This window comes from Neoarius graeffei, chromosome 14 (genome assembly GCF_027579695.1).
Source record: "Neoarius graeffei isolate fNeoGra1 chromosome 14, fNeoGra1.pri, whole genome shotgun sequence".
Lineage (NCBI taxonomy): Eukaryota > Metazoa > Chordata > Actinopteri > Siluriformes > Ariidae > Neoarius > Neoarius graeffei.
Genome location: NC_083582.1, coordinates 71026850 through 71052725, shown reverse-complemented (window position 1 = coordinate 71052725; position 25876 = coordinate 71026850). Strand labels below are relative to the sequence as shown.

The following is a 25876-nucleotide window of genomic DNA, read 5'->3' as shown; positions in this document are numbered from 1 at the left end:
ATGTAAACTTCAAAATTTTCTGGGGGAGCGTGCCCCCAGACTAGAGCCCTGCACTCCCGCGGGAGTCCCGTGGGACCCGGTGCAAAGCAGTGCGGCGCGGGACAAATTTTGAAAGCTCATTGCGGGCGTGGGAGGGAGGGGGAGTGCACAATGCGGGAGCGGGCGGGAGAGGTGATAAGCTGCAGTCCTGCTAACTAAAAACATGTTTAAAATAAAATTTATAAATTATTAATTTATGCCTATCATATATAATTTGTGCTGGATATTTTATTTGGCATTAATAAAAACATTTTAAGATGCCTAAATTTGCGGATGTGGTCTAATCTCGCGTACGTTTCCGATTCCTTTCCGCTCTTCCGTGTTTGAGATCTCCGATCATGGCAGAAGAGCAGAGCTCCTCTAGTGAAGCTCACACTGCTTCAGAAGTAAGTGCTGCTTTAAAAAGAGGTGCCTGGCAACGCGCACCCTTGCTACGTGCGCTAGGTGAAGGATCGGTCAGTGGAGAGCTCAGCTAAGCTCAGCATGTTTAATTCCCCGAGACAATGACAAGAACTTTCGTGAGAAATAACACGAACGTCTGCATCATGCGGGATTTGCGGGCGGGAGCGGGACAAAATATGGCGGGCGGGAGCGGGACTGAAAATCATAATTCTTTGCGGGAGCGGGACTGCACAATGCGGGAGCGGGACTGAAAATTCTGTCCCGCGCAGACCTCTACCCCAGACCCCCCTGGCATTAGCACACCTTCGCCACTGCAAATTCCAGAACCACTTACTGTTATGTAACTATAACTCAATTTTTTTTTTTTAAAGCCAGCTACTAAAGAATTTCTGGAGAACCCTTGATCTGGATAGTTCATCAAAAACAAGCAAAAAATAATCATTTAAATTAACAAAAAAAAAAAACTTCTGGGGCGGCACGGTGGTGTAGTGGTTAGCGCTGTCGCCTCACAGCAAGAAGGTCCGGGTTCGAGCCCCGTGGCCGGCGAGGGCCTTTCTGTGAGGAGTTTGCATGTTCTCCCCGTGTCCGCGTGGGTTTCCTCCGGGTGCTCCGGTTTCCCCCACAGTCCAAAGACATGCAGGTTAGGTTAACTGGTGACTCTAAATTGACCGTAGGTGTGAGTGTGAATGGTTGTCTGTGTCTATGTATCAGCCCTGTGATGACCTGGCGACTTGTCCAGGGTGTACCCCGCCTTTCGCCCGTAGTCAGCTGGGATAGGCTCCAGCTTGCCTGCGACCCTGTAGAACAGGATAAAGCGGCTAGAGATAATGAGATGAGAAAAAAAACTTCTGATTTATGCCACACCCACTTCATGTTTATATCCAGATATGGATATTTGAAGCATGAGAGAGAGAGAGAGAGAGAGAGAGAGAGAGAGACGCATTGTGGGGTGTTCATTTTTTTAATGTACTTTTTTTTATTAAGTGTATTTATTATGCATGCATCAGGAATATTTCATGTCCATGTCACTAAAATATTACACTCTCTCAAAAATTCTCTCTTATTCACTGTTTCTCTTTCAGGATATGGATGGATTCAGTCTAAGTAGAATATGGATTTGATTTAAAACGACACGCTCCGAATTGTATTAAAATGAAGGGGAAGAAAGAATCTGATGCTCCATATGTCTAACATGCCTTGAAGTAACTGTAAATGTAGTCTGCCTCACTGCAAGATGGCACCTGAAATGACCAAGATTGATCTGTTGAGACTTTGACCAAACTGTCCCAAGAGCTCTGTAACCTGAGCCATGCAGAAGTGCTTCACATCCACTCCTCCATCCAAAGCCCTCCATCCCCAGCCTACACATCACCATCAACGATCCACACCTACCCACAATCTTCCTCCAGAGCAGCTGAACCAGTCTATGAACACTGCTCTGAGTCATAACATGGCTAGTAATCATGTGAAACAGCACCGCTCATCTTATTCCTCAGCTTCGGTGCCGGTTTCTGGCCCAGGAACTCCTTCTCGTGGCTCCCAGCAAACTCATGGTTCCACTCGGCCATTAGAGCTTGGTCAAACATCTGTAGTTACCTTTAGCTACATTGAGAAGGCGAATGTCATGCAATTGGAGAGTCCACACAACTTCTTGAGGATGCAAAGTGAGGCCACTCAGCCACACAAGAATGATCCGGCCTTGTCTGTCCCCTCAGGCTCCTGCAGCAATAATAGTCCTTTTCACCAGCAGGCGGGCTCACCCGCGCTCAACCGAGTCACTGTGGACTGTGAAGGCACAGTGGGTCGTGCAGCCACCCAAAGGGCTCTAGTGGACTTTGGGTCACCTCAACAAAGGTCTAAATTTACCCATGGGTCAGACTGGAGTCCAGGGCAGAAACACAACCAGCAAGTGCAATGTCAGTCATGGGTAGGATCTCCTGGTCATGACGTGTATTCACACAACTACGATGCAGACAGGCCAAGTGCTCCATATGGCCCATCAAGTATCCCAGCCTCGCACGGTTTGCCATCCCACACAGGACACACTAACCTCCCCTTAGAGCAAAACTCCAGTCCCAGGGTCCAGCAAGACCCAAACCTACACCAGCTAATGCATGAAGGCACATCCAGTGGAGTGGATGGCAGTCCTCTCTCAGGTCAGAAGGGCAATTTGTTGATCACTAATGCACATTCTGAAGGTCTAAACCAGCTCAGCGGCAGCAATACTTCTTCAGCACTGAACAGTCCAGAAGTAGCACGTAGGCTTGCAGAGGAAGCCACTAAAATCTCTGTTATTTTTGATGATCTCCGAAAGTCCCCTGCTCCCAATGCTTTTGGAGTCCAGAGTGAGCTAAGCAGCCCCAAACAATCTCAAAACTGCCCTTCCCAACATCGGAGCCCACCTATGAAAATGAACATCCCCTTACACGGAATGCATTCTGATCTCCCTGTAACAAACGGGGCTATTCCTTGCTCACAGGCAACAGAGTTTTTAGCCAATCATAGCCCTGAAAGAGGTGAGCAAACCCATTACTTCTGCAGCCCAATCCCTTTAGGACAGGCATCGGACTCCCCAGCTCTCCCTTCTCACGCAATACGTCCATGGTTGTCGAAAGGGGATAAGGACTCACCCTTACGAGACCCTCGTGTCCTTTGGGGTGACTTGTCAAGCACAGACAGTCCCACATTGCACAGGAGGAGACTTCCACAGTATACCGGTGAAGTCTGGTACCATCATGATTCCTGGGATTTGAACACACACGCGTACAGTGAGCCCAGGGATGAACCTGCATCTGATAGCGTGGAGATCTCCAGGAGGCTTCTTATTGGGCAGCATATTGAGGAAGCACCAATCAGCTGGACCTTCATGCAGAGGTGGCAGGAGCACAATCTGAGTGAAATGGAGATGCTTAACCCAGTTCAGAGATCGGGAGAGAATGAGATGGGAGCAGTCGAGGACCAAGGTTTAACAGTGAGCACAGATCTGCCGACAGGACAGGAGACTGTCGTGTTGACGCAGGAACAGAAGCAAGCGGAATGGAGACGCAGACAGGCTTTGCTACTTGGCCCTGTTGTGCTGGATGAAGAGAAGGCAGAGGTGGAGCAGAACGGTGTGCCAACTTCTTCTCCAAGCTCTAGTGGAGTCACAGGGAGTTTGGGAGATCGTGAGTGTCTTTCACCTGAATCAAGCAGTAACAGTAACCAGACGGAACATGCCAGCTCGGTTATACAGGTGAGACAAAGCTATGATGATTACACTGTATGCTGCTGTGCAAAGGAAAACTGCAGGATCTGCATATTGTGTCTGTGGCAAAAGACGGTCTTAGACTGTCAATGTTTTGTGTCCCGGGACTTTACCTGGTTATTCAGTAGCAGTAGTATCATGAGAATTAGTGCTGATCGTATTAGCAGTGGTGATTGAGTGGGTTTATCCATCGTTCCGTTGCACACTGGTTCACCGTTCGCCACGAAGGACTGGCTTTTACCACCAACACAATATGCAGATAGTGCAGTTTGCCTTTGCACGGCAGTATATCAATCTGACTTGCACCATTCAGGGAAGAAAACCATTCTTTGAGAGCTCTTTAGATGGTAATAGGTTCTAAATTCCTAAAGGGTACAGAGAAAACCCTCTGTTGTAGGATTCTACATAGAAACCAAAGAAACTTGTAGAGTGCTGGATTCCCCCCCAAGTGTTGTGCCATTTGAACATATTTTTCGGTTTAACATCATTTGAATTTTCATAACATTTTCCCACATATCTGAAGTAGATCAGAGAGGGTGAGGTTCAGTCGCCTCACAGGCTAACTCCTGAACTGATGCCACTTCCAAAGAAACGCGATAGAGAAAGACGCCTTGGACAATAATTAAACGAAATGTTTCTACGGTTAAAAAAAACCTACTAGCGCAGTAAACTGTAATAAATGAAACCAAGTCGATATTTATTTGGTGTGATGACCCTTTGCTTAAAAATGCTAATCTCTGGTACAGTTTGTAGGTTTATAAGAAAATTAGCTGGTAAGGTTTACTGAGCAGTTCTGTACACTTTGTCATGCTTGCGTCTTACCGTAGTTTTGCAGCAAAATCAGAATCGAGTTTATTTTCAAGTATGTTCTCGCATACAAGGAATTTGCTTTGGTGGTTGGTGCTTGAACAGTTAAGATGAAATAATTTCATAAAAGACAAGTAGTGTGTACATGTATATAAATTTTACACACAATTGCAAAAATGGACAAAGAGTAGGTGCATGGATTATTTAAAGTCCCAACTGTACAGTATGTACCGGAATGTGCAATAATGGATCACAGGATGAAGATGAAGAGTCATGACGTGAAATGTGCAAGAAGAAGGGAATGTGCACTGGGTTATTTAAATAACCAAGCTGTACAGTGTGTGCAGGATTGTGTAATAAGAGTTGACAGAATGAAACTGACATGAAATGTGCAAATAGCAGTCCAGAGAGGAAGTGCAGTAATGTTCCATATTGAGCAAAACCCAGCAGCCTTCATTGTGCGGGTTGTGATTTGTGGGGTTTTGTTTGTTTTTATTTATTTAAAGTCTGAAAAGTTCTCTCACATAATATGCTGCTGCTTTTCTTTACTGGTATACAAACTTTTTTTTTTTTTTTCTGTAATATATTTAATTTTGTGCTGGAAAACTAATGTTTGGGAATCTACAACCCCAATTCCAAAAAAAAAAAGTTTGGATCCCCAAAAAAAAAAAATGGTGCAGTATTTGCCCAAACAGTCTTTCACAGAGTGGTGAAGCTCTCCTTGGCTGTGTCCCAAATCACTCACTCATTCACTATTCCCTACTCACTATCTAGGGAATTCTGTATAGTGAGCTCATTGGTAAAATGGGGGGGGACGCTTTTTCTCAGACACTAATTCTTGTATTTTATCTGTCTTCTTCCATTTTAGATTATTTTTAATTGTACTTGAATGTCTGTTTATAACGTGTTTCTTCCTCCATCCATTCACCCCAACACACTTTTACCTTTCAGCGCGAACGCAATGCATGATGGGATATATTGCTTGGTTAGTGCCTATCGGTTGTACATTACTTTTCACGATGCATTGTGGGATACTATGAGTGCACCTATATAGGGTGTAATAATTCTCACTATACATTCGGACAGCACTACAAAATGGCGAACTCACTATATAGTGAGTGATTTTGGACACAGGGCTTGTTTTTACTTCTGACAGAAGGCGACGTGTTTCTGGATATTGTTTATATCTGGTTTTAACTTGCATTTGTGGATGCAGTAATGAAGTGTTTTCACAGACGATGGTTTTCTGAAGTGTTCCTGAGCCCATACAGTGATTTCCACTACACACACGTGTCTGCTTTTAATGCAGTGTCTCCTGAGGGCCTGAAGATCACAGGCATCCAGCGTCAGTTTTCAGCCTTGTCTCTTGCCTACAGAGATTTCTCCAGAGTCTCTGAATCTTTCAATATTATGGACCACAGATGATGCGATCCCCAAATTCTTTGCAATTTTATATTGAGGAACGTTATTCTTAAATTGTTGCACTGTTTGCCCACACAGTCTTTCATAGAATGCTGAACCCCACCCCATCTTTACTTCTGAGAGACTCCGCCTCTCTGGGATGCTCTTTTTATACCCAATCATGTTGCTGACTGTTGCAAATAAACCTAATTAGTTACTTTTTCTTTTTAAACATTACACAACTTTTTTTTTTTTTTTCAGTTTTTTGTTTCCCCTGTCCCAACTTTTCTGAAACATGTTGCGGACACTAAATTCAAAATGAGCATTATATTTTTAAAAAACATTTGGTATGATGTCCTTGTACTATTTTCAGTGAAAAATAGGGTTTCCATGATATTCAAATCATCACATTTCTGGTTTTATTTATTTGTTTTACATACTTCCAAAGTCCCAACTTTTTTTGGAATTGAGGTTGTAAAATGTTTTTGGACTGACTTGATGCATGTTTGTCATAAAATAAAAATCTATAACAAAGTTTGTACTATTTAAAAAAAAAAAAAAAAAAAAAAAAAAAAAAAAGGGTGCCTAAGACTTCTACTGTTGTTTATTGAACCCAGTTGTAATTTCATGTCAAATTAGTTACCATTTCTGCATTTGCCTCTTTATAAAAAGTATTTGTCCAACCTTAGTTCTACATTTATTAATTAATAACTATTTGCTGAAGGCAAAGTGAACATGAGTGAATCATAATGTAGACAAAGTCAAGGTTATTATTCACTGATGGTCATTGAGCCTGAGGCAGATAACTGTTTTTAGTATAAATACACAGGTGATTTTATTTTAAAAAGAAATAATTTATTTCAAACTTCAAAAGCAGCATGCAAATGTAATAACAGGGTGATGCAGACTTGTCACTTATCTGCACCAAGTCATATAAAATACTTTTGTTTTGAAATTGATAAAATAAACCACAATCCCACCTTACCTTTTAAATAGTTTTAGAGCAAACCTTGTTGCATCTTTTGTGCTTTTTAGAAACCGCATTTTCTTTCATTTGTAATTCTTCCTCACTTACGGCAACAAAGCGATTGGCCGCCATTTTGCCGAGTCGCTCAAGGTGATTATCGAGAAACAGTCTGAATTTCTCAACCAGTCGGCGCACGCTATTTTCTGTAATCACCTGTATGTTTGTACTAATGTTTATTAAATCTGTAGTGTACCGTAAAGGTCTTGGACACCCACACAACTGATCGATAATACTTTAATGAAAGCACAAATGGTGTTTGCGCTATACAAAAGCATTGTATATTGCTGCTACTACTAATGTTAATGTACTACTGTTTGTTATTGCTGGTGAGAAATGTGTGAATAGAATTTTGTAGGGGTTGAACAATGGGATGATGAAGGACTTTGTGTTTTTAAATAAATGCATGTGTACAGTTGCAGTCAGAAGTTTACATACAGTGACATGAATGTCATCTTGGATATGAATGTCATGGCAATATTTGGGCTTTCAGTAATTTCTTTGAACTGTTCTTTTTCTGTGGCAGAATGATTGTACAGTATACAGCTTTAATTTAAAAAAAAAAAAAAACACTAGAATTTGGTGCACAAGTTTTAATTTTCTTTGGGTTTTCTGAAATCAACGCAGGGTCAAAATTATACATGCAGGGTCAAAAATATACATACAGCACACCACCTAATATTTGGGTAAAATGTCCCTTCGCAAAATTCATCTTGACCAAACGCACTTCTTTACCATCAACAAGCTTCTGGCAGAATTCTGGTTGGATACTTCACAACTCTTCCCGGTAGAATTGGTAGAGTTCAAATTAATTTTTTTTTTCCTTCTTTGCATGGACTCGACTTATAAGCACGGTCCATATATTTTCAATAGGGTTGAAGTCAGGACTTGTTTTAAGCTTAATGTTAGCCTGCTTCATCCTCCACAACCAGCTCTGATGCATGTTTGGGTTCATTGTCCTGTTGTAACTCCCAAGTCATGTTCAAGTTTCTGATGGTTTATGCTGAAGAATTCTGAGGTAGTCCTCCTTCATTATTCCATCCACTTTTGTGCAATGAACCAGTTCCACTGGCAGTAAAACAGCCCCAGAGCATGATGATCCTACCACCACCACCACCAGCTGGTACAGTGTCCCTCTGTACATGGTGGTCATTGTGGCCAAACAACTCAATCTTTCTCATCTGACCACACAGCTATCCTCCAGAAGGCTTTTTCTTTGGTCAGCTTCAAACTTTAGTTGAGCTTGAAGGTGTCAATTCTGGAGCAGGGGGTTATTTCTTGGATAACAGCCTCTTAGTCCATGGTGATCTGAACTGTAGACAGTGATCCACCAGAGCCCAGGTTGTTCCTGAACATCTGAACCAATTTCCTTTCAGTTGAGGGTGACAGTTTGGGTTTTCTTGAAGCAAAATGGTTTGGCTACCCCTCACAATAACTTGCATACAATTGTTTGAACTGATCTTGGAATTTGCAGTTGTTTAGAATTGGCTCCAAGAGACATTCCGTAGTTGTGTACATCTCCGATCCTCTTTCTTAGATCTGCACTGAGCTCCTTGGGCTTTCCCATTTTATTGTGTGTTGGTCAATCCAATGAGTGCTGTAAACAAACCCTTTTTATGAAGGCACAGAGAAGCTACCAGCTGTAGTCAATCATGATCACTAACAGGAAGTTAAGAGACCTCAGCCTTGGCAAGATAAGTGACATTTTGGAAGTTTCAGCACCTCTGAATTAATAATCAAAGTGAGCATATGTAAATTTTTGACCCTGTATGTATAATTTTGACCCTGTGTTGATTTTCAGAAAACCCAAAGGAAATTAAAACTTGTGCACCAAATCCTAGTGGGGTGGGTTTTTTTTTTTAATAAAAGATGTATGTTGTACAGTCATTCTACCACAGAAAAAGAACAGTTCAAAGAAATTACTGAAAGTCCAATAATTGCCATGACCTTCATATCCAAGATGACATTCATGTCACTGTATGTAAACTTCTGACCACAAATGTAAATACGACTTGTGTCTGTTCCAGTCTGATAGTGGCTCAGCTGTACTGGGACCATCTTTGCACTCCCAGAAGATTGCTCGAGCCAAGTGGGAATTCTTGTTCGGCACCACGACAGATAACATCTCCAATGACCAAGAGAAGAGTGAGTGAACTGTCCATCTCTCTTTTTTTTTTTTTTTTCCCCCTATTGGTCACTTCATCCATTTCATTCAAGTCACTATAGATAAGAACAAGTGTTTCCAGGCAAAACAAACCTCACCCGGCAGCACTTATTTTATACCTATATGTTGATAATGGCAATATTTCTCAATCATCAGCTGTCAGGTTATAGTCCTATGCCCATATGGTGCTCCATATGAAAATCCATAACCTTGAGTTTGACATTTCAGAATCAAAGGTCATGGTGGCAAATGAAAGCCCATATGGTGCTTCCTATAAATTGATAATGGTAAATATCTGTCTCCCATCAACCGTTTTCAAGTTACAGCCCTCTGAAAATCCATGACCTTGAGTTTGACCTTTCAAGGTCAAAGATCATGGTGCCAAATGAAAGGCTGTATGTGAGTTCCTATATGCTCATAATAGTAAACATTTGTCTATCGGCAACCGTTTTTGAGTTATAATGGGAAAGGTTGACCTTTCCGGTGACCTTCACCTTGACCCGATTACTCCCAAAATTTAATCAGGTAATCTACGGACCATTGCCCACCTACCATGAAAATCTGAAGTCAGTCAGTGTAACCGTCTAGATGCTAGATTGTTAACAAACACAAACAAGGTCAAAGGTCATGATGTCAAATGAAAGCCCATATATGACTTCCTATACGTTGATAAACATCTCTCGATTTCTAACCGTTTTCAAGTTATAATGGAAAAATATATGCAAATTTTAGCAATGACCTTTACCCCTTTTCCACCAAATCAGTTCCAGGGCTGGTTCGGGGCCGGTGCTGGTTCACAACTCGTTCAACTTGCGAGCCAGCTGAGAACCAGTTTGCTTTTCCATCGCTCGCGGTGCTAAGGGAAGCCATGTCATTACATTGTTGTATACGTCAGTTACGTCGCTACGTTTGCATAAACCTTGGCGCGAATATCGAAGCAAAAACAACACGGAAGAAGCAGCAACAGCAATAATAATAATAATGATGGATGACTTCGCGTTTGTACAGCTGCTGCTTCTCGTCGCTTAAAAATGACGATCTTTCGCGGTCTTGTTATTGTTGTTGGTCTTAACAACTCCGCCCCCCCCCGCTGACGTAAGCGGTTCTTTCCTCTGGCCCAGCAGAGAGTTGGTGCTAGCCTGGAACCGGTTTTTCTGGCCCCAGAGCCAGTTCTTTGTCAGTGGAAACAGAAAACCCGGTTCCAAACTAAGCACTGGCCCCGAACCAGCCCTGGAACTGCTTTGGTGGAAAAGGGGCACTTGACCCCCAACCACAAAGAAAACTATGAGAGATTCCCTATCATGTAGCATATCAATGGAAGCAGAATTGAAAGATGAGCATTTTGGAATGTGAAGGAAGATATAATGGGGGAGGGAGGGAAACAATTTTGACCAGATGACCAATGTTGGAGGTTCTATTTGAGACCAATGCCCATCTATCCTGAAAGTTTCATGAAGTGGTCCAGCCGTTTTCCCGTAATGTTGCTAACAAGGAAACAAACAAACGAAACCCCACCAAAAACAATACATCGCCCCGTGGTGGACTCAGTCCCAGGTGAGGTATAAAGATGGCGGTAGAGAGTTACTACCTAGATGGAGGGGGAGAGAGAGATGAAAATCTCATCTCATTATCTCTAGCCGCTTTATCCTTCTACAGGGTCGCAGGCAAGCTGGAGCCTATCCCAGCTGACTACGGGCGAAAGGCGGGGTACACCCTGGACAAGTCGCCAGGTCATCACAGGGCTGACACATAGACACAGACAACCATTCACACTCACATTCACACCTACGGTCAATTTAGAGTCACCAGTTAACCTAACTTGCATGTCTTTGGACTGTGGGGGAAACCGGAGCACCCGGAGGAAACCCACGCGGACACGGGGAGAACATGCAAACTCCACACAGAAAGGCCCTCGCCGGCCCCGGGGCTCGAACCCAGGACCTTCTTGCTGTGAGGCGACAGCGCTAACCACTACACCACCGTGCCGCCAGAGATGAAAATATTTTGTGATATTTATAGTCATTTATGGAATTAAATAGTTGTTTTTAATTATGGAATCAAATTGTTGGACAGTCTCTGTAGTTCCAATGGAAAGGTAAACGTTATATTATACCACTACATAAAGAAGTTTTCCAGAATCTAATACGCTAAGTTGACCTTCATAAATGGACCACTACCTTTTTACCGCTTCAAATAACTGAAACGTTGTCAGTAATATCATTTTAACCTTGTATTGTACAATATATTTTACATTTTTAGCATACGCAGTAGTATAATGGTTTTACAGCTGTACTGAAGCACACCGTGACTCAATTTAATCACTTTATTCTAACTTATTATCCATACAGGACACTTTTCTGATGGAATAAAAACGTGTTCTATTCCCTTCTAGCGGATTTCATTCATTTGGTTTGATAGCATGCGATATTGTTAGCATATCGCTTATCCGACGTGTATTACGTCGCTCTACCCAGTGGAGAATGAGCGCTGAATATGGTTTACGATATTGCCTGGTTGTCAAGACATGACGTCACACGTCGAGTACTAGCGAGCGACTGTGACAATTTATAAACAAACATGGCCGCCAGGTTTGCTTCATTAAATACAGAAGATTTTGAAAAAGAAAGATGTATTGAACACCTGAAAGCAATCTGTATGTATTATTATTATTATTATTATTTAGTGCTGTCAAGCGATTAAAATATTTAATCGCGATTAATGTCGCGACAGTCATAGTTAACTTGCGATTAATCGCAATTTAATCGCACATTTTTGTCACATAAAAAAACATTGTAATTCTCTTATCAGCATAAAGTGCATGGGCTTGCTTTGTACCAATGTTTTTTTTATTGCAAAGCATAGCACGTCTTGACACAACCACTGCAAAGTGAAACCTAAGCCGAGCACCGGCGCGGGGCTAGCAAGAGAACCATGAGTGAAATGATCTACTGTTGAATTATCCATCTTTTTTTTTTTTTTAATCTCCATAGTTCGTTGATAAATATTGCATTGAATCTGATCTTTACTGTTTCAGCTCACTTAACACATTTTGTACTTTTACACTTTCTGCCTGTTGATGCATCGTGTTGTCCAATCAGAGGCGGCCAAATTTGCATATTACAGGAAGGATTTCTGGGATAGCATTGAGTTTACAGTTCAGAGGGATCTGGCTTCTTTAGACGCTGTCTTCTTAAAACTGAATAAATATTTAAAAAGAGCCGAATGAGCCAGTCTTTTGAACGGCTCTTTTCAAAGAACGGATCACAAAGATGCGGATCCCATCAAAGAGCCATAAATCCCATCTCTACTAGCGCGCCCTGCCCGCGCTGGTTCTTTGGGGGAGGAGGGCAAAGGACTCTGGCTGTGCGGGGCGTGGCATTACAGTCTAGCTGCTATCGGTTTTCTAACCAAAGTCGCTGTTGCAAGTTCCTGGCAGTTTCAAAAGCTTATGAAAAACCTACATCATGTCACAGAGCGTTAATCTCGCGATAAAAAAATTATCGCCGTTAAAATTGAGTCAAGTTAACGCGTTAATAACGCGACATTTTTGACAGCACTTATTATTATTATTATTATTATTATTATTATTATTATTATAATAAAATTGGCTGACTTTTTTTTCATGGTATATCGGACTAGTTTAGTATCATCCTAGCTGAATGGAATATATCTGATATACCAGGGGGAAAAAAGCCAGCCAGTGTTAAAGCTAGACGGCCTTTCAATTTCATAAAATCAGTGAAATTTAGTTCGCTCTGAAATGTGGTCATTGTGATATACGTTTATTTCTGTAACATCTCACAAAATATCAGGCCATTATCTGGCTGGGAAGTTATTTAATTTGAGGGGATTAAAGCAAATAATGTGCATGAAATCACTCACTTCGCGCAGTCAAGCAGACAGAGGAAGTCCGTGTGTGTGCGCATGCGCAGGTTTCCCTTTGAGCGTGCACTGACAGTTCCATCATTCTGTCGCTAAACGAACAGCTGATCACACCGAGGTGCTCGCTGACCGCCGATATTTATTAGTTTGGTCCTGCGTTTCCTTTCCTTCGTATGTAATATAACGTCTTTTCTCGCTTTCCGTTACTGTAGTCGTTTCATTTCTTTCACATTTCATTGTCACACTCGGGTCCTCCATTTTTATCTCCTTTGTCAAATTTGCATCCCACAATGCCTTGTGTGAACAGGGAAAGCCCAACACGTGATTCATGACGTAGTATCTTCAATTGGGTCATGCTGAAGCAGGAAAAATAGCAGAGAATTTAGGGCCACATGGCCCTAAATTCATTAATTGTTAGTTTTAAAAAAAAAAAAAACTAATAAAATTGGAAGTCTGTGATTCGAATTCAGTAGCTTTTGGGCCACTAAATGAAAATAATTGGGTGTCGGGAAAATTCTTTTTATGACCTACACTTGAAAAATCTGAAAGGCGGTCTGTTTTTAAATATTTAACTGATTTGACCTGTTGCGAGATTTGTTTCAGGAGAGCATTCAGAAATGGAGCCGGCTTCAGTAAACCGCATTCACCATTTCGTGGTGTTAATTTATCTGTATGGGGACTTAATTTTTGTCTATGTAAACTACTTGGCTACATTTCCTCTTCAGTCCAGATTAGTTGTCATGTATGCAAGACTGACAGTCAGCTCTTTACTGGGTATTGCATTTAATCTTATTGTGCTAGACAAAATTGTTTTTACAAAAAAAAAAAAGGCGATTAACAGCACAGAGGACTGGCATTTGTTTGCAAGGTTAATCCGATTCTACATCTGTTTAAAAAAACAAAAACAAAACTCATTACAATACAACTCATTACCCAATAATAACAGGTTTAATTTGTGGCACGTACACATGCATTATGATTATCTGCTAAAATGGACCATCGTGTCATGACTAGCATGTAAATCACCGTTTCCCAGTCATACAGGTATTTCATAGCAGGTGAGTCAATTCACCTGGTTTACTTGAGTCAGTTAAAATTGATGACTCACTCATAACAAGAACTTGGGTGCTGGAATTTTTTTCGATGTATTTACGCCATTTTTATTCCCCCCCCCCCCCCCCCCCCCCCCCCCCCCCCCGCATGTCCCAGACCTGTGTACCGTGCCTCCGAGCTGCCTCTCCACTCCAACTCCACCCAATTACCTACCACTGGAGGAAGTTGCTCTCCGAGCCAATCATGACGTTCAGCGTGTCGAGGTGGAGCTTGTAACTCCTCCCCCTGCTGCTCCAGGTACATCCCCCAAAACGGGCATAATTCGTCGTACTCTGAAGTACTCGGAGACGGATCTGGATGCAGTTCCGTTACGTTGTTACTGGGAGACTGACATTGATGAGGTGCTGCTGGCTGACAAGGACGACTCTGACTCAGCTTTCGGGAGCAACCGGAGTGTGATGGGCACCTCCGGTACAGGGAGCAGCCCCCTGGGAGAAACGGCATACAAGAGAACAGATGGAGAAGAGGAGGAGGTGAAGGAGGAGGAAGAAGAGGAAGATGTGGCCAGCTGGGCAAGTGTTCGCACACAGTGTGATATGAGGAGGCAGCAGGCCAGTCAAGACCAGGATGAGGAGCAGATACTTGGCATGCTTTTCAAGAGGTGTCATGATTACTAGAACATGCATGAACATACAGACAAACCTGATGGAAAAAGTACCAAATTTGATTTAATTATTTTCCTTTTCCTCTCTTTCCTTTCTAGACCCTGTTTTAATAACGGTCACCCAGCCATGAAATCACCTGTTCTGGTACGAGGCCCATCCCAAACTACGGGTAACAACATGGACACGTTTAGTCACCATTTTGAGAGCATCCTGGAGTCCCAGCGAGCTAAAGGCACCTCTTATAACAGCCTGGACAGCCTGGAGCACCTGACCTCCAGCTCTCAGACCATGCTGACGTTTGACCTTCCAACACTGACCCCACAGGTGAAGGCTCCGATGTATCACAGCGTACGGCAGATCGTGGAGCTCAGCTTTGCCCCCCTTGCGCATGCCGAGATGCCCAGTGTGTCCGAGTCGGCTCTGACCATTACGGGAGACACGGATGCCACGAGGGCACCATCCAGCGAACGGCTCAGCAGCGGCTCGGATGACAGATCAGCTGGACACAGCTGGACCAGTGACGGTGTGCTCATACTGCCCAGGTAAGAGAGATGCACATGCATGTGTACACACACACCCTAGGGTTAACATAAAATAATATAAACCCTCATACAAGCTTGTATAAATTTTTCCCCCAAGTTAAATGTTCATGAAGATATAGCTAAACAAAAAATAACGTTATAGGAACATTACCAACATGGTTTTTCAAAACTGGGTACGTACCGTATGCTGAGGATGGCATGGTAGTGCAGTGGTTGGCACGATTGCTTCACAGCAAGAAGGTTCTGTGTTCGAACCTCATGGCTGACTGTGTGGAGTTTGCATGTTCTCCAGTTTCCTCCCACAGTCCAACCACATGTGTATCAGGTCAACTGGCTACTCTAAATTGCCCATAGGTGTGAATGTGAATCATTGTTCGTCTCTGTGATGGATTGGTGACCTGCCCAGGGTGAACCCCACCTCTTACCCAAAGTCAGCTGGGATTGGCTCCAGCTTCCTCTGTGACCCTGATGGATAAGCAGTATACATAATGGGTGGATGGAAGATCTGGTTAGGAAATAAAACGGCACAATGTTGATTTGACAGCACAAGCACAGCATCTGTGAAATTTTTTTTTGCCATTTATTATGCAATCACGTGTCATCCGTTGTCATCGTCCAGCCACAATTTACAAAAATCGCTACTCCTCCTCCAGGATTGATCAAATTTTGATCAAACTCGCATATAATGTTCCCCAGGTGGGTGTGCATAAAAGTTGTCAAGATGGTGGCGCCACCGGTCATATTTACGATTTTATGGGTGGCTGAAATTTTTGGGTGACTCATCACGTTAAATGCAACTCTTCATAAACTGCTCAGATGTTTTCACTGAAACTCACCCATAAGACTCTAAAGACATATTCCAACAAGAGTTGTTCATCAGGTGGCACCACCTACCATGGATGAGGCTACACATGCAATTTCATGTAAATTGCTGCTCCTCCTACAGGAGTGATCAGATTTTGATCAAACTCCTAAGGAATGTTCCCCAGGTTGGTATATATAAAAGTTGTCCAGAGGGTGGCGCCACCTGTCATTTACGACTTTATGGACGTTTGGAAAATTTTTGGTGACTCCTTCTACCAAACACTACTGTTCGTAAACTGCTCAGACGTTTTCACTGAAACTCACCCAGAAGACTCTAAAGACGTATTCCAACAAGAATTGTTCACCAGGTGGTGCCACCTACCATGGATGCAGCTACACAGGGGTCATTTGTTATTTCACAAAAATCACTAGTCCTCCTACAGGAGTGATCAGATTTTGATCAAACTCCTGTGGAATGTTCCCCAGGTTGGTATGTATAAAAGTGGTCAAGATGGTGGCGCCACCTGTCATTTACGACTTTATGGGCGTTTGAAAATTTTGGGTGACTCATTCTACCAAACACCTACTGTTCGTAAACTGCTCAAACGTTTTCACTGAAACTCACCCAGAAGACTCTAAAGACATATTCCGACAAGAATTGTTCACCAGCCATGGATGCGGCTACGCAGGGGTCATTTGCCATTTCACAAAAATCACTACTCCTCCTACAGGAGTGATCAGATTCTGATCAAACTCCTATGGGATGTTCTCCAGGTTGGTATGTATAAAAGTTGTCCAGACAGTGTCACTACCCATCATTTACGATTTTCTGGGCGTTTGAAAATTTTTGGTGACTCATCAAACCAACCACTATTCTTCGTAGACTGCTAGAACGTTTTCACTGAAACCCACCCAGAAGACTCGAAAGAATTGTTCACCAGGTGGTGCCACCTACCATGGATGCAGCTACACAGGGGTCATTTGCCCTTTCACAAAAATCACTCCTCCTCCTACAGAATTGATCGGATTTCAAACTCCCACACAACAACAGTGGCTGGTACCGTATGAGCTACAGCCTCAATGAGGCTTTTATTTTTTTTTTTTGTATGTACAGTATTTTTCTTGAGTGATTACAGTATGCTAAACAATCAACAGATACCAGGACTAGGTGGTATAATTATGACTGATCTTGAGCTGATACTTAAACCCACACCTCTGGTAGTGTACTGGTGGCCAGAGTGTTTAAAAAAAAATACAGTTCCAGATTTCTTTCTCCAAAAAAAGAAAAAAGAAATTGTCTTCTGAAAACCATAACCGCTTCTGATTTCAGGATCTGCTTTCTACTCATTCTGTCATGGTGAACATGATGATCTTTTCTTAAGGCTTTCTGAAGTCCCTTTTACAGCATTATGGTGCAGGTCAAGTGCAAGCCAAGTGAATTTAAACTCTGAGAATAAAGGTCGAAGCAGACAGCTTACACATTGAGCCATGTGAAAATGAGGTCGTGTGTGTGCGCGTGCCTGTGTGTGCCTGCCCAGGTGTCTATGAATGTGAGATGAAGGTTAATGCACGTTGCTGATGCCCTGAATAAAGAGCTTGCCTCCAGGTCATATATGTATTTGATAAATCAACTCGGTTAAAATGCTGTAATCAGGAACAGTGGTGAAACAACGGTCCCTCCTCTTCGCATTATGTGTGATATTTTAGGTGATAAAAAATGTAAATATCATTCAAGATGAATAACTGGTGTCCTAGACTAATGAGCTAAATGACTGTGAAGCGCAGTTTCCTTTGAGCAATTTGGGGGTCGGTGCTTTGCCCAGAAATATAATGGTAGGGTTTTTTTTTTTTTTTTAATAGGCCGAGATATGAGCGAGAACCTCTTCAGCCCGTAGTGTTAAGTGCTATACTTCAGAAGAACCACAGGGTGGCAGCAATTTTTTTTTAATAATAATAAAAATTAAAAAAAAAAAACCCTAGATGCAGTATTTGGAGCAAGTGTGTGAGTTGGAGGGAGAGAGAGAGGAAAATTAGGCAGTCACGTTAAGAACGTACCAGTAAGAAGACACACTGCCTTCTATAGTTAGCGATAGTAAAGATAGTGTTTATACTGAATGAGTATAAATTAATTAAATATAAGAAGCCTTTATTTGTAACTTGCACAGTGAAATTCGTCCTCTGCATTTAACCCATCTGAAGCAGTGAACACACGTGTGCGCGCACGTACCCAGAGCAGTGGGCAGCTATGCTACAGTGCCCAGGGAGCAGTTCGGGGTTAGGTTCCTCACTCGAGGGCACTTCAGCCCAACCTCAGCCCAAGGCTACCCTATGTTAATGTAACCACATGTCTTTGGACTGTGGGGGAAACTGGAGCACCCGGAGGAAACCCACACAGACACGGGGAGAACATGCAAACTCCACACAGAAAGGCCCCTGTCGGCCACTGGGCTCAAACCCAGAACCTTCTTGCTCTGAGGCAACAGCGCTAACCACTACACCACCGTGCCGCCCACCCATAAGTTCTCTTAAAGTTTTTCATAAATAGACTTTGTACATGGTAGATTTTCATAGGATTGAGACACAACCAGACATGAATTAGTCTATTTTATTAGGCAAAACGGGTAATATTTTAAAGGGATAGTTCGGGATTTTTGACATGAATCTGTATGGCATCCCCATCAATAGTGTCGTGCAAACACACTGACTTACCCCTGACAGCATCCTGTGAGTCCAGTTCTTGTCCAGTTTTGGTCCAGACGAAAGTAGTCCGGCAAGTTTGTTGGGGTCACGAAAGTAAAACGTTTTTCGTCTCAAAACAGTATGTGTTCAAAAGGGTGATATATTTGCATCACAAAACCGTTGACAAATAAAAAGTCAGACCTCGAAATCGCTTGGCACTATTTTCTCTCCCTTCTCATCACTGCGCGCTGCCGCCAGGTGACAGCCACGGCTGTTTCATTCATTGTTTTAGTGATGGGAATTTCGGCTCTTTTTCGGGAGCCGGCTCTTTTGGCTCTTCTTACTATAAGGAGCCAGCTCTTGAGATTTTATTTTTGATTTAATTGCTGCAATTAACTAGTTAATTAATTACATTATTATTTATATTTTATCAATAGGATGTTTTCCATTTTATTTTTTAGTTTTTGTAGCCATTGTAAAGCTTTGTATAGCAGTGTAACAATGTTCTAGCTATAGAAATAAAACTTACTTACCAATTAATAAATTATTTTCTCACAAACATAATGCAAAACTGTGTTATATTACCAATATAAAATACACAGAAGACATCAACTGTTTATCCTTTATGGCTTTATTTCACACTCGACCTTGAACAAAATGCCACACAATAAATTATGAAGTATAAATCAGGCCTAAGAAACTATGAAGCAAAGTTGGAAATTATTTTAACAAACACAGAACAATGTGCAACAAAATATATGGCACCTTGAGCGCATGTAAAAAGAGAAAAAAGTGCCGCACTCTGCTCCACCAGTAATGAGAAGCCGCTGGAACAGCAAATCTGCTCCTGTTATAATGACTGCTGTCTCGTTGTATACCGCAGATTAATCTGGCCATGCCAAGGCGGTTGCCGACCGAACCTGTCAATTTATGAGCGACAATTTATATCATGAGCTTTAGGAATTCACGGCAACAAAACAATGATCATGGTTGTCAAATAGACAATCATCCTTCAGCTGAGCTGAACTCTCTCTCTCACTGAGGCACCTAAGGACAAAAAACTAATTCGGCTCCCCAACTCGGCTCCCACCGAAGAGCCGGCTCCCGTCGTTCACTTCAAAGAGCCGGCTCTTTGAACCGGATCGTTCGCAACCGACACATCACTACATTGTTTACTGCTAGCAAAATTAGCGACAACATGTCTGACTATGACGGTGAAATGTGTGCGGAGATTCAGCCACATCTTTGTTGCTACAGCCTGGATAGTCGCAAGTGCGCACCATTTTCACAAATATATTATTGTATAGGTTATAGAAGGTGATAAATTTGTCGCTGTTCTTGCTCTCAAATTAGCTTGTTAGCGCCGCTGATCTGAACTCCTAATCACTGCCAAACAATGGGAAAGGTGTTGATTCCTGCGCAGATGTCAACATGACAGCGCACAGTGATACCGAGGGAGAGAAAATAGTGCCAAGCGATTTCGAGGTCTGACTTTTTATTTGTCAACGGTTTTGTGATGCAAATATATCACTCTTTTGAACACATACTGTTTTGAGATGAAAAACGTTTTACTTTCGTGACCCCAACAAACTTGCCGGACTACTTTCGTCTGGACCAAAACTGGACAAGAACTGGACTCACAGGATGCTGTCAGGGGTAAGTCAGTGTGTTTGCACGACACTATTGATGGGGATGCCATACAGATTCATGTCAAAAATCCCGAACTCTCCTTTTAACATCGATTTAGCATGAAATGCACTGTGTGAAGGTGCCTAGTGTCTGGTAGCATCAAAAGACTCGGTCATGTCCTGGATGAATGGAATTTTTTTTTTTTTTTTTTAAATGAAGTCAAAAAGCTAACTATGCATTTTATTTCTAATGTTCTTGTTACCATGTTTTGTTGAACATGTCTTTGGACTGTGGGGGAAACTGGAGCACGTGGAGGAAACCCACAAAGACACGGGGAGAACATGGAAACTCAACACAGAAAGGCCCTTGTTGGCCGCTGGGCTTGAACCCAGAACCTTCTTGCTGTGAGGTGACAGTGCTAACCACTACACCACCGTGCTACCGGCTAGTACAGTCATGTGTGTGTGGGGGGGGGAAATAAGTACATCCCATAGAAGTTATAGCTTTGTTCTCAACATATTTATTACTAGGGAACATATTATTGGGTAAGTCATGGCCTAAAAGTTAGAAGTAGCTTTGGGACCAAAAGGTTGCCAGTTTGATTCCCTGAACCAGCAAGAATGACAGACGTGCCCTTGAGCAAGGCACCGAACCCCCAACTGCTCCGCAGTCTGCTCTGGGTATGTTGTATGTCGCTCTGGATAAGAGCATCTGCTAAATGCCTTTAATGTAATATATAATATAAACAAGCGAACATTTCACCCTTTTGATCCAGGACCTACAGATAAAGGTGAGGAACAAGGAAAATGAGCTCTTTCGATCATTTATTCAACAGGAATATCAAATAGATGTAGTATTCTTCTATGGAGAAAGTAAGTACACCCTTGGCTTCTGAAGTTAGTACAGTACTGTATAGCCACTTGAACAGAAATAACTTCTTGTAGACATTTTGCAAAATTGTCCACCAGTCTCTGACATCAGTTTGCTGAATATTATCATTATTATTTTTTTGACCGCTCTTCCATGCAAAATTCTATCAGTTGTGAGTTCTTTGAGGGTTTTCTTGCATGTCCTCCTTCCCTTTTCAAATCTCCCCACAACATTTCATTGGGGTTCAAACCTGGGCTTTGATAAGGCCGTTCCATAACCCTCCATTTCTTCTTTCTGAGCCATTCCTTGGTGGATTTGCTCGTGCGCTAAAGATCATTATCTTGTTGAAGTTCCACCGGAGGTGACCTTTCTACAACCCCAATTCCAAAAAAGTTGGGATGCTGTGTAAACTGTAAATAAAAACAGAATGTAAAGATTTGTAAGTCATAAACCCTATATTTCATTGGAAATGGTACAAAGACAACATATCAAATGCTGAAACTGAGAAATTTTGTTTTTTGAAAAATATATGCTCATTTTGAATTTGATGTCAGCAACACGTTTCAGAAAAGTTGGAACAGGGGAAACAAAAGGCTGAAAAAAGTTGTGTAATGCTACAAAAAAAACCTAATTAGGTTAATTGGCAACAGGTCAGCAAGATGATTAGGTATAAAAAGAGCATCCCAGAGAGGCAGAGTCTCTCAGAAGTAAAGATGGGGGGTTCACCACTCTGTGAAAGACTGCATGGGCAAACAGTGCAAACAATTTAAGAATAACGTTCCTCAATGTAAAATTGCAAAGAATTTGGGGATCACATCATCTGTGGTCCATAATATCATTAAAAGATTCAGAGAATCTGGAGAAATCTCTGTATGCAAGAGACAAGGCTGAAAACTGACATTGGATGTCTGTGATCTTCAGGCCCTCAGGTGACACTGCATTAAAAGCAGACATGTGTCTGTAGTGGAAATCACTGTATGGGCTCAGGAACACTTCAGAAAACCATCGTCTGTGAAAACTATTCATTACTGCATCCACAAATGCAAGCTAAAACCAGATATAAACAATATCCAGAAACACCGTCAACCTCCCTGGGCCTGAGCTCTTTTACGATGGATTGAGGCGAAGTGGAAAACTGTCCTGAAGTCTGATGAATCAAAAGTAGAAATTCTTTTTAGAAATCATGGACATCACGTCCTCCAGGCTAAAGAGGAGAAGGACCATCCAGCTGATCATCAGTGCACAGTTCAAAAGCCAGCATCTGTGATGGTATGAGGGTGCATTAGTACACATGACATGGGTAGCTTGTACATCCGGGAAGGTATCATTAATGCTGAATGACATATACACGTTTGAGAGCAATGTGCTGTCATCCAGACAAAATCGTTTTCAGGGAAGGCCTTCCTCCTTTCAGCAAGGCAATGCCAAACTACTTTCTGCACATATTAAAACTGCATGGCTCCATAGTAAAAGAGTCCAGGTGCTAAACTGGCCTGCAGTCCAGACCTGTCTCCCATTTTTAAAACATTTGGCACATTATGAAGCACCAAATATGATAAAGGAGACCCTGAACTGTTGAGCAACTAAAATTGTATGTCAGGCAAGAATGGGACAACGTTTCTCTTTCAAACCTAGAGCAATTGGTCCCCTCAGTTCCCAAATGTTTACATAGCGTTGGTAAAAGTAGAGGTGATGCAACACAGTGGTAAACATGCCCCTGTCCCAAATTTTTTTAAATGTGTTGCTGACATCAAATTTAAAATGAGCATATATTTTTCAAAAAACAATAAAAAAATATTTCTGTTTCAACATTTGATAAGTTGTCTTTGTACTATTTTCAATTAAATATAGGGTTTCCATGATTTTGCAAATTATCGCATTCTTTTTTTTTATTTACAATTTAGACAGCATCCCAACTTTTTTGGAACTGGGGTTGTACTCCTGAACAGATGACCTGCCATTATCTTCAAGCACCCTTTGATATGATTCAGAATTCATTGTTGGATCAACTTCCCAGTCCCTGAGGCAGCGAAGCAACCCCAAACCATAACATTTCCACCACCATGCTTCACAGTTGGTACGAGGTGGTTCTCCTGAAAAGCCATCTTTGGTCTGCGCCACATGTGTGTACTCTTACTGTGGCTAAACAACTGTACCTTTTGATTCATCTATCCAGAGCACGTTATTCCAAAAGGCTTGGTCTTTGCCTATGTTCACTGGCAAAATGTAGTCTTGCTTTAATGTTCCTTTTGGACAGCAAAGGCTTTTTCCTGGTACGCCTCTCATGCAGGTCAAATGTGTCCAATCTCTTTCTGATTGTACTTTCACACCAACAGTTGCAAGAGTTACCTGCAGATCTATTAATAAAATTTTGGGGTTCTTAGAGACTTCTTTTAGCATCAGCTCTTGGGCTGAATTTGCTGGGACGGCCAGTCCTGGACAAATTGTCAGTTGCTTGAAATCTACGCCACTTGTACGGTAGATGATTTTCCTTACAGTGGAATTATTTATTTCTCATAATTTTAGATTTCTTTTGAAATCCCTTGCCAGATTCATAGGTATCCAAAACCTTTATTCGGAGGTCTTTAGAGAGCTCTTTAGGCAAGGCAAGTTTATTTATATAGCGCATTTCATACACAGTGGCAGTTCAATGTGCTTTACAGAGGTAACAGTAAACAATAGAAAATAAAATTACATAAAATAAAGGGGGAAGAAGAGAGAAAAAAAGAATTAAACAATAGTAGAAATAAAATAAAATGAAGTAAAAGTTCAGTAAAAAACAGCAGAATAAAATAGAATAAAAGTTAAGTAAAGTTTAAAACATGCAGAGACTGTAAAAGTTAAGTAAAGTTTAAAACATGTAAAAGATGATATTTATCAGTTAGCAGAAAGCATCTGAGAACAGCTTGGTCTTTAGTCTAGATTTGAAGCTGCCAACAGCAGGAGCGTTTTTGATGTCCTCTGGGAGTTGGTTCCATAGCTGTACTGCATAGTAGCTAAAAGCTGCTTCACCACACTTTGTTTTAACAACAGGTTTTACCAGTAAATTTTGCTGCCGCGATCTGGTAGATCTGATTGGGTTAGGCCGCTGCAACATATCAGAGAGGTAATTGGGCCCTGTACCATTTAGAGATTTGGCATGAGGACACCACACATTTCAATAACGGAGACCGTAGATGTGAGGGTTAACTAAGACGGGTTCCACCTGTAGGAGGTTGTAATCCATGGCACCTAATCTGGAATTCACAGCCGACACTCGACCACGCCCTCGCCGCCATGGAGTACATCACCTTTATCTCTAGGCACTGGATCAAAGAGAACGAAATGTTTACTTGTTTTAAATTATGTTGACAAAAGTCTACAATTTCTATGGGTTGTACTTATTTTTTTCACATGACCGTATTTAGTGAAGCCCTCTCTGGAAAGTGTAACAGCACTCAGCAATTACTGTGATGTTGGAGAAACGTACAGAGCAGAAGTTCCCAAAGTAGGTTTCCCAAACTCATGTGGCACTATGGGGTCGTGAAAGAAGCTCGTAATCTCCTCCCATTTTTTTTTTCCTTTTGTTGCAAATTTATATTATGAATCTTCTAACTATGACGACACATTTTAGATGCTGCCATTTTAAAATGCTACTCGGAGACTCGCTCATGAGAATGACGTTTAAGTAATAGTGTATGTCCTTTTTTAAAAATAAATAAATTATATATAATTTAAAAAAGTGTGTATATATCCTGACATGCTACATTTTGGCATTTATATACACTCCTAATGTAGGAGTTCAGCAGTCAATTAAAATTTATTGGCCCATCTTCTGCCTCTACTAATTCCAGCACTATCATTTGACTCGGAGTCAAACAGAAGTTGAGAAAACGAATAAAAGAAAATGCCACAAAAGTTATTGAATATGGGTTTGCAAATAAATTATAAACCGGGAATCAAACGAGTAGGGTGATCAAGGCATATGGTTGGAGAAATTTCATAATGCCCATTTGAGGTTTATTTGTTTGCCAAAAATGTTAGGAACCTCCCATGAAATCAAGTCGTACATGAGCTGATGGCTGACGAGGCGCATAGCACGGAGTCGACTATAAGCCGTGTACGATGAGATTGAGTGAGTGGAATAACTGTTTTATTCTATCCACATTCACTGGATTTTGAGAAGTGGAGCATTTTTATTTTTTGCAAATTCGATGAACAAAAACTTGATACAAAACATCCGACAAAATCATTTCCGCTTAGAATGTAAACAAACTGGTGAAATGACTGGAGCGATTTGTGAAAAATGCGATAATTCTTGAAAAATAAAATAAGATGCGTTCTTACCATCAAATACTTTTTATTCCATGTTTGTTGCTTGAGAACCCAGTTAAATGAGACAAAAATATTTATATTTAGTCATTTATTTATTGATGAAAATGATCCAATATTACATATCTGGTGAGTGGCAAAAGTATGTGAACCTTTGCTTTCAGTATCTGGTGTGACCCCCTTGTGCAGCAATAACTGCAACTAAACGTTTGCAGTAACTGTTGATCAGTCCTGCACACCGGCTTGGAGGAATTTTAGCCCGTTCCTCCGTACAGAACAGCTTCAACTCTGGGATGTTGGTGGGTTTCCTCACATGAACTGCTCACTTCAGGTCCTTCCACAACATTTCAAATGGATTAA

The 25876-nt window shown here is 41.7% G+C and overlaps 1 protein-coding gene across 4 annotated transcripts in view; it reads left to right on the top strand.

Annotated features, from left to right (window-relative positions):
* The window catches only part of LOC132898581 (PH and SEC7 domain-containing protein 1-like), a 164690-nt gene that overhangs the window by 26742 nt on the left and 112072 nt on the right, over window positions 1-25876 (top strand). For 3 of the 4 annotated variants that reach the window (XM_060940291.1, XM_060940292.1, XM_060940293.1), the window contains exons 2-5: window positions 1524-3673; window positions 8945-9062; window positions 14173-14677; window positions 14780-15223. In XM_060940291.1, the coding sequence (XP_060796274.1) occupies window positions 1751-3673; window positions 8945-9062; window positions 14173-14677; window positions 14780-15223 (2990 nt within the window). In that variant the 5' untranslated portion in view covers window positions 1524-1750. The remainder of the gene's footprint in view (window positions 1-1523; window positions 3674-8944; window positions 9063-14172; window positions 14678-14779; window positions 15224-25876) is intronic. The other variant, XM_060940294.1, reaches the window with a different exon arrangement.